The sequence below is a fragment of the Moschus berezovskii genome, chromosome 1 (genome assembly GCF_049115385.1).
Source record: "Moschus berezovskii isolate FMDL1 chromosome 1, NW_MosBer_1.0, whole genome shotgun sequence".
Lineage (NCBI taxonomy): Eukaryota > Metazoa > Chordata > Mammalia > Artiodactyla > Moschidae > Moschus > Moschus berezovskii.
In genome coordinates, this window is record NC_142460.1 from 63,144,702 (window position 1) to 63,154,671 (window position 9,970).

General features: G+C 38.8%; 1 protein-coding gene across 1 annotated transcript; it reads left to right on the forward strand.

The window, feature by feature from the left end:
• Nucleotides 1–6,287: 6,287 nt before the first annotated feature.
• Nucleotides 6,288–7,268, forward strand: LOC129544245 (olfactory receptor 5K1-like). Its single transcript, XM_055407570.2, has one exon. The coding sequence runs from the start codon at nucleotides 6,288–6,290 to the stop codon at nucleotides 7,266–7,268; it is 981 nt and encodes a 326-aa protein (XP_055263545.2).
• The last annotated feature ends 2,702 nt before the right edge of the window (nucleotides 7,269–9,970 follow it).

The following is a 9,970-nucleotide window of genomic DNA, read 5'->3' on the forward strand; positions in this document are numbered from 1 at the left end:
ATAGTCAACTCAGATAAAAGAAATATATCTAAATTTTTCATAAAAACAAATTTTTATTAAAACATATTTGACATATAATGTGTCTCAGTTTAAAGTATAACACTGGTTGACTTCATACAATAATAAATAGTAATGTGATTGCCACTGTAGCACTCTATCACATCATACAATTGTCATTTTATTCTCGTGGTAGGAATAGTTAAGATCTGGTCTCTTAGCAACTTGGATTATAATAAAAAGTTGGCTTTATCCAGTATAGTATGCATTAGATCTACAGAATTATTTATATATTAGTTTCAAATTAATACACTTAAACATCTCTCTAATTCTCCCACTCCTCAGCTCCTGGTAACCACCACTTTACTCTTTTTATGAGTTTGGCTTTCTGAGATGCACACGTAAGTTATGTCTTACAGTATTTGTCTTTATCTGACTTACCTCACTTAGCATAATGTCCTCAAGGTCAATCCATGTTGTCACAAATGGACTGATATCCTTATTTCTCACAATTGAATACATGCACCATACTTTTAACCTTTTATCCTTTGATGGTCACTTGGGTGCTTACATATTTCTGCTATTGTCACTAATGCTCCAACAAACACAGGAGTGCAGATATCCTTTTGCTAATCTGTCTTCATTTCCTTCTAGTATACACTCAGAAGCAGAATTGTGAGGTCATATGGTAGTTCTGTTTTTATTTGAGGAATCTCTACATTGTTATCCATACTGGCTGAACCAATTTTCATTCCTACCAACAGAGTTTTCTCCACATTCTCAGCAACATGTGTAATATTTTGCCTTCTTAATGACTGGCATTTTAACAGGTGTGAGATAATATTGACTTAATTTGCATTTCCCTAGGTAATGTGATGGCGAAGGCAATGGCAAGCCACTCTAGTACTCTTGCCTAGAAAATCCCATGGACAGAGGAGCCTGGTAGGCTGCAGTCCATGGGGTCGCTAAGGGTCGGACACGACTGAGCAACTTCACTTTCACTTTTCACTTTCACACTTTGGAGAAGGAAATGGCAACCCACTCCAGTGTTCTTGCCTGGAGAATCCCAGGGATGGGGGAGCCTGGTGGGCTGCCGTCTACGGGGTCACACAGAGTCGGACATGACTGAAGCGACTTAGCAGCAGCAGCAGCAGCTAATGTGAATATCTTTTCATGAGTCTATTGGCGATTTGGATTTTTTATCCTTTTAGTTCCTTAGCCCACTTTGCGATCATGTTGTTTGTACATTTATTAATATATTGCACTGTCAAAGTTCCTTATATATTTTGGATGTGTGTGCATGCTCAGTTGCTTCAGTCATGGCCAACTCTGTGACACTATGGACTGTAGCCCACCAGACTCCTCTGTCCATGGGATCCTTCAGGCAAGAATATTGGAGTGGGTTGCCATTTCCTCCTCCAGGGGATCTTTCCAATCCAGCAATCAAACTCAAGTCTCCTGCATCTCCTGCATTAGCAGGCAGATTCTTTACTGCTGAGCTACAAGTGAAGTCCATATATTTTGGATATTAACCCTTAATTTTTAAAAATTATATATTATGAATAATTTTCTTTGTGAGCACTGCTCAAAATTAATAGACTCAATCTGCATAAGAGGTTACTAAGGGCCACTGTTGGAACAACCAAAGTCACTAATGATCATTGGTAGTATACAGAAAACAAGTTCATGTATCACAACTCACTGCAGTGAAGAACTGCAGTTATACCACTTTTTCCCCATAGCTTTTGTAAGCAATAATAAGTCACACTAAACCTAAAAATGCCTATAATATAATAAAGAAATTGTGTGTGCTATATGAGAAAAGCATTGTAGACTGTACAAGAATCATTGTAAACTTTAATGGATACATAAGATGTGGTTGAGAGTACAGGAACTGTAAATCAGAACAGTCTGGGTCATTTAGATAAAACTTTACTAAGTAAACTAAGCTTTACATTGATTTAGGTCATACCTGAATGGTCTAGTGGTTTTCCCCACTTTCTTCAATTTAAGTTTGAATTTGGCAATAAGGAGTTCATGATCTGAGCCACAGTCAGCTCCCGGTCTTGTTTTTGCTGACTGTATAGAGCTTCTCCATCTTTGGCTGCAAAAAATATAATCAACCTGATTTGGGTGTTGACCATCCAGTGATGTCCATGTGCAGAGTCTTCTCTTGTGTTGTTGGAAGAGGGTGTTTGCTATGACGAGTGCGTTCTCTTGGCAAAACTCTACTAGTCTTTGCCCTGCTTCATTCAGTACTCCAAAGCCAAATTTGCTGTTACTCCAGGTGTTTCTTGACTTCCTACTTTTGCATTCCAGTCCCCTGGTTTTAGTAAAGGCAGAGGAACCAGAGATCAAATTGCCAACATCTGCTGGATCATCAAAAAAGCAAGAGAGTTCCAGAAAAACATCTATTTCTGCTTTATTGACTATGCGAAAGCCTTTGATTGTGTGGATCACAATAAACTGTGGAAGATTCTGAAAGAGATGGGAATACCAGACCACCTGACCTGCCTCTTGAGAAACCTGTATGCAGGTCAGGAAGCAACAGTCAGAAATGTACATGGAACAGACTGGTTCCAAATAGGAAAAGGAGTACATCAAGGCTGTATATTGTTACACTGCTTACTTAACTTATATGCAGAGTACATCATGAGGAACGCTGGGCTAGAAGAACCAAAAGCTGGAATCAAGATTGCCGGGAGAAAAATCAATAACCTCAGATATGCAGATGACACCACTCTTATGGAAGAAAGTGAAGAGGAACTCAAAAGCCTCTTGATGAAATTGAAAGAGGAGAGTGAAAAGGTTGGCTTAAAGCTCAACATTCAGAAAACGAAGATCATGGCATCTGGTCCCATCACTTCATGGGAAATAGATGGGCAAACAGTGGAAACAGTGTCAAACTTTATTTTGGGGGGCTCAAAAATCACTGCACATGCTGATTGCAGCCAGGAAATTAAAAGACGCTTACTCCTTGGAAGGAAAGTTATGACCAACCCAGATAGCATATTAAAAAGCAGAGACATTACTTTGCCAACAAAGGTCTGTCTAGTCAAGGCTATGGGTTTTCCATTGGTCATGTATGGTTGTGAGAGTTGGACTGTGAAGAAAGCTGATCGTCGAAGAATTGATGCTTTTGAACTGTGGTGTTGGAGAAGACTCCTGAGAGTCCCTTGGACTGCAAGGAAATCCAACCAGTCCATTCTAAAGGAGATCAATCCTGGGTGTTCATTGGAAAGACTGATGCTGAAGCTGAAACTCCAATACTTTGCCCACCTCATGCGAAGAGTTTACTCATTGGAAAAGACCCTGATGCTGGGAGGGATTAGGGGCAGGAGGAGAAGGGGACGACAGAGGATGAGATGACTGGATGGCATCACCGACTCGATGCACATGAATTTGAGTGAACTCCGGGAGTTGGTGATGGACAGGGAGGCCTAGTTTGCTGTGATTCATGGGGTCTCAAAGAGTCGGACACGACTGAGCAGCTGAACTGAACTGAACTGAACTGAACTGAAGCTTTACAATTAGAAAGAAAGGACTGTACCAAAGAGCAAAAATCAATAAGAATAATGGAATGGACAGAGTCAGTGTTTATAGAATTGGGTATGGCACTTGGAAAAGGGATGAAAAGTGTGATAACCAATACATGTTTTATTTCCTAGCTATCTGAGTTTATTTTCATTAAAACTGAATAATCCTCTCATTAATCTTTAGTGACCTCCATGCAATTCTAAGGTATTAACGTAACATATATGATATATGCTATTTTCAAACATTCACAGTGCTGAGTGCGTATACGAAAACTCTCTGATCAATGACAAATATCAGTTCAGTTTAGTTCAGTCTCTCAGTCATGTCTGACTCTTTGTGACCCTGTGAACTGTAGCATGCCAGGCTTCCTTGTATATCACCAATAACCAAAGATTATTCAAACTCATGTCCATCAACTCAGTGATGCCATCCAACCATTTCATCCTCTGTTGTCCCCTTCTCCTCCTGCCTTCAATCTTTCCCAGCATCAGGGTCTCATCCAAGGAGTCAGTTCTTTGCATCAGGTGGCCAAAATATTGGAGTTTCAGCTTCAGCATCAGTCCTTCCAATGAATATTCCGACTGACTTCCTTTAGGAGTGACTGGTTGGATCTCCTTGTAGTCCAAGGGACTCCAATACTACAGTTCAAAAGTATCAATTCTTCTGTGTTGAGCTTTCTCTATAGTCCAACTCTCACATCCCATACGTGACTATTGGAAAAACCATAGCTTTGACTAGATGGACCTTTGTTGGCAAAGTAATGTCTCTGCCTTTTAATATGCTCTCTAGGTTGGTCACACCTTTTCTTCCAAGGAGCAAGTGTCATTTAATTTCATGGCTTCAGTCAAAATCTGCAGTGATTTTGGAGGCCAAAAAAATGAAGTCTACCACTGTTTCGTTTCCCCATCTATCTGCCATGAAGTGATGGGACTGGATGCCATGATCCTAGTTTTCTGAATATTGAGTTTTAAGCCAACTTTTCACTCTCCTCTTTCACTTTCATTAAAAGGATCTTTAGTTCTTCACTTTCTGCCATAAGGGTGGTGTCATCTGTATATCTGAGGTTATTGATATTTCTCCCGTCAATCTTGATTCCAGCTTGTGTTTCATCCAGCTCAGATTTCACATCATGTACTCTGAATATAAGTTAAATAAGCAGGGTGACAATATACAGCCTTGACTTACTCCTTTCCTGATTTGGAAACAGTGTATTTTCCCATGCTCAGTTCTAACTGTTGCTTCTTGACCTGCATGCAGATTTCTCAGGAGGCAGGTCAGGTGGTCTGGTATTCCCATCTCTTTGAGAATTTTCCACAGTTTATTGTAATCCACACAGTCAAAGTCTTCGACACACTCAATAAAGCAGAAATGTTTTTCAGGAACTCTCTTGCTTTTTCAGTGATCCAATGGATGGTGGCAATTTGATCTCTGGTTCCTCTGTCTTTTCTAAATCCACCTTGAACATCTGGAAATTCACGGTTCATATACTGTTGAAGCCTGGCTTAGAGGATTTTGAGCATTACTTTATTAGCATGTGAAATGAGTGCAATTGTTCAGTAGTTTCAGCATTCTTTGGCATTGCCTTTCTTTGGGATTGGAATGAAAACTGTCCATTTCCACTCCTGTCCATTTCCACTGCTGAGTTTTCCAATTTTGCTGGCACATTTAGAACAGCACTTTCACAGCATCATCTTTTAGGATTTGAAATAGCTCAACAGGAATTCCATCACCTACTTTATTTGTATTAATGCTTTATTTGTATTGATGCTTGCTAATTAGGTTGGGGGAGGGAGGAGAAGGGGACGACAGACAATGAGATGGCTGGATGGCATCACCGACTCTGTGGACATGAGTTTGAGTGTACTCCGGGAGTTGGTGATAGACAGGGAGGCCTGACGTGCTGTGATTCATGGGGTCGCGGAGAGTCAGACACGACTGAGTGACTGAACTGAACTGAACTGAAGGGATTCCCTGGTAGCTCAGAGGGTAAAGAGTCTGCCTGCAATGCAGGAGACTTGGGTTCGATCCCTGGATCAGGAAGATCCCATGGAGAAGGAAATGGCAACCCACTCCAGTATTCTTGTCTGGAAAATCCCATGGACAGAGAAGCTTGGTAGACTACAGCCCATGGGATCGCAAAGAGTCGAACACGACTGAGTGACTTCACTTTCACTTTCTTAAGGCCCAGTTAACTTTGCATTCCCAGATGTCTGGCTTTAGGTGAGCAATCACACCATTGTGATATTTTGGGTCGTGAAGATCTTTTTTGTATAGTACTTCCATGTATTCTTGCCGCCTCTTAATATCTTCTGCTTCCATTAGGTCAGACCATTTCTGTCCTTTATTGTGTATGACAAATATATACTTACAAAAAAATATGATTTTAAGTTCATTTCAAGGATCTTTAAAAACTAATACTGACCTTATTTGAAACAATAGAAGAAATATAAGTACCTTAGAGTCATATACTATACTTTCACAAACTCATAGACAAACCTCTTCCAGTATTAACATCCTTCCTATAATTATCAAGAGTCTTGAGAATTCTGAGTTACAGATTTGAGGTCATAGAATCTGACATGTTACAGGAATGAATGTCTCTTAGAGTTTGTGCGTATATATCACAGGAGGTAAGAGCAAAAGACTGAAGGATAAGCTCTTCTTGTTTAAAAAAAAATACTTAAGGGAAATTTACATACATTTTAAATTAGATCTTCTATCTCCATAATTCCTATCTCAACAGGCAAGTGGAGATGACTGAGTATAACCAATCCTTGACAACAGAGTTTATCCTGATAGGATTTACAGATCATCCAGAGCTGAAGACCCTTCTGTTTCTGGTGTTCCTTACCATCTATTTGATCACCATGGTGGGAAATCTCGGCCTGGTGGTATTGATAGTTACAGAGCATTGTCTTCACACACCAATGTACATCTTCCTGGGGAATCTCGCTTTGATGGATTTCTGTTGCTCCAGTGCCATTACCCCAAAGATGCTACAGAACCTCTTTTCCAAAGACAGAATGATTTCTCTGTACGAATGCATGGTACAATTCTATTGTCTCTGCCTTGCTGAAACTACAGATTCCTTTCTCCTGGCAGCAATGGCCTATGATCGCTATGTGGCCATCTGCAAACCACTGCAGTACCACACCATGATGTCAAAGAAACTCTGCATTCAGATGACCACAGGGGCCTATATAGTTGGAAACTTGCATCCCATGATTCAAGTAGGGTTTCTGTTTAGACTAACTTTCTGTAGGTCTAATCAAATCAACCACTTTTTTTGTGATGTCCTTCCATTATACAGACTCTCCTGTGTAGACACTGATATCAATGAATTAATGTTATTTATCATTGCAGGGTCACTTTCAATCTTCACTATTATCATAGTAATAATCTCTTACCTTTTCATCATTTTCATGATTTTAAAAATGAAATTCAAAGAGGGAAAAGGCAAAGCCTTATCTACGTGTGCATCCCACTTTCTCTCTGTCTCAATATTTTATGGTTCCCTTCTCTTCATGTATGTGCGACCAAATTCAGTTAATGATGAAGATAAAGATATACCCCTTGCTATTTTTTATACTCTAGTTATTCCTTTATTAAACCCTTTTATTTATAGTCTAAGAAATAAGGATGTAATAAATGCTATGAAAAAAAGTATGAAAATGTTATCAGTTCAGTTCAGTCACTCACTTGTGTCTGACTCTTTGCGATCCCATGGACTGTAGCACATCAGGCCTCCCTGTTCACCAATTCACGGAGCTTACTCAAACTCATGTCCATCGAGTCGGTGATGCCATCCAACCACCTCATCCTCTGTCGTCCCCTTCTCCTCCTGCCTTCAACTTTTCCCAGCATTGGAGTCTTTTCCAATGAGTTAGTTCTTTGCATCAGGTGGCCAAAATATTGGAGTTTCAACTTCAGCATCAGTCCTTCCAATGAATATTCAGGATTGATTTCCTTTAGGATGGACTGGTTGGATCTCCTTGCAGTCCAAGGGACTCTCAAGAGTCTTCTCCAACACCACAGTTCAAAAGCAACAATACTTCAGTGCTCAGCTTTCTTTATAGTCCAACTCTCACATCCATACATGACTACTGGAAAAACCATAGCATTGACGAGATGGGCCTTTGTTGGTAAAGTAATGTCTCTTCTTTTTAATAGTCTGTCTAAGTTGTTTATAACTTTCCTTCCAAGGAGTAAGCATCTTTTAATTTCATGGCTTCAGTCACCATCTGCAGTGATTTTGGAGACCAAAAAAATAAAGCCAGCCACTGTTTCCATTGTTTCCCATCTATTTGCCATGAATTGATAGGACCAGATGCCATGATCTTAGTTTTCTGAATATTGAGTTTTAAGTCACTGTTTTCACCCTCCTCTTTCACTTTCATTAAGAGGCTCTTTAGTTCTTCTTCACTTTCCTCCATAAGGGTGGTGTCATCTGCATATATGAGGTTATTGATATTTCTCCCGTCAATCTTGATTCCAGCTTGTGCTTCTTCCAGCCCAGCGTTTCTCATGATGTACTCTGCATATAAGTTAAATAAGCAGGGTGACAATATACAGCCTTGATGTACTCCTATTTGAAAACATCCTGTGAATAATTGTTTTCAATCTGCCCAAACCTTTTCTTCAAAATCAAAGAATACTGAAGAAGTGGGAAATGGTCATTTTGTATATAAAATATTAAATTACTAAAAAATGATGTTGTATGAGTCAAACGAACAAGTTCAGATAACAGAGATTCTGCTAAAATGTATTTCAAACTCTAAGCTAACAGGTCCCATAAGGGGTAAATAGATTAGTAACAGATTGTTAAATAATTGCTAGAGCTACTCTATGACCCAGAAACCCCACCTGGGCATATATCTGGAAAAGACAAAAGCTCATTCAGAAAGATGCATGTACCCCAGTGTTCATGGAAGCACTATTTACAGTAGCCAAGATATGGAAATAACTCAAGTGCTCAGTAACCTATGATTGGTTTAAGAAGACGTGGCCAAAGTGCCAAAGGTGTAGAATTTAAGAAATCATTTTCATGCGAGAATTCTCACAGCCTAAACACTCAAGAGATGAACCAATGCCACAGAGCAAATTACATTAAACTAAAGCTGTTTAAGTTACAAAATAATAACTACTACTACTATTATTATTCTTGAGGTCACAAATTGTGTCATGATGTAATTAGTTAACCAGTTTCAAAATACAATGAGTTAACAATTTTCAACAAATGCTGGGAATAAAATTCACTACGTGTGAAGTTTGCCTCCTTTTAATATTCTTGGCAATATCATGGAAACTCAAGGTATAATTTTACAAAACCTCTCATATCTCAAGTTCTCAAATATTAATCCCTTTTTGAACAACACTGTGTGACAAGTAAACTGTATGTTTCAATTTTACTCTCTATTTTGAGTTTGTTCAAGAGACTATGCTTGAATGTGAAATCAATCTACTCTCTAATCAAGAACATTTTCCTCTTTAGTGTTAGTCAGTTTTCTCTCAAGTTCTCTGAAATAGAGTATATGAAAATATTAGTGACTTATCAATCTGTAGTTTTAAGATGATTCTATTTATATTGACATGTTTATGGATTTTATATTTTCATGTAGTTTGGTTGTCATTTACACCATCATATATGACAGTGGAATTCCTAAATATATTAAAAAATACAGGTTTTTCTCTCTGATATCATTACATGCCTTGCTTGTTATTTATTAGGAATACCATTAAACTGGACTGACTCAAAAGTAAGTATCAATACATGCATAGCATTAATAAAAGCTGCAGGTGCTGTTTGAATAAAAATAAGGCAGGAACAGTAAAAACTTAAATATCTTAGCAATATTTATTGATTCTTATATGTGCAATTGGGCTTCCCCAGTGACACAGCATGTAAAAAATCAGCCTGAAATACAGGAGACACAGGAAATGCGGGTTCGATCCCTGGGTCGGGGAGATCCTCTGGAGGGCATGGCAACCCATTCTTGCTTGGAGAATCTCATGGACTGAGGAACCTGGTGGGCTACAGTCCAAAGGGTCGTAAAGAGTCAGACATGACTGAACAACTAAGCATGCACACACATGTGCAATATAAAAGAAAAAAAAATATTGACAACTTACTATCTTCTAAGTGCTAAGGTAGGCATTTCATATATATTACTTACCAATTTACTGGATGTGATTTTTCATGTTTTTCCTCAGCAGAAATCTCATACTTTGCAATATTTAAGAGTTTGCCCAAGTTCATTCAGGTCATGGAAATCAGAGAGAATTTGAATCAATACTACGTCTTCCCAAACAAGCTTAGGCGTTCAGAAAATGGAAATACTAGTAGCTTGGGGTATTCACTTTTTAACTAGCATAAGAAATAACCTATGCCTTAAAAAGAAACAGGAAAAAGTCGATATTTGTGGAAAACATGAATGAG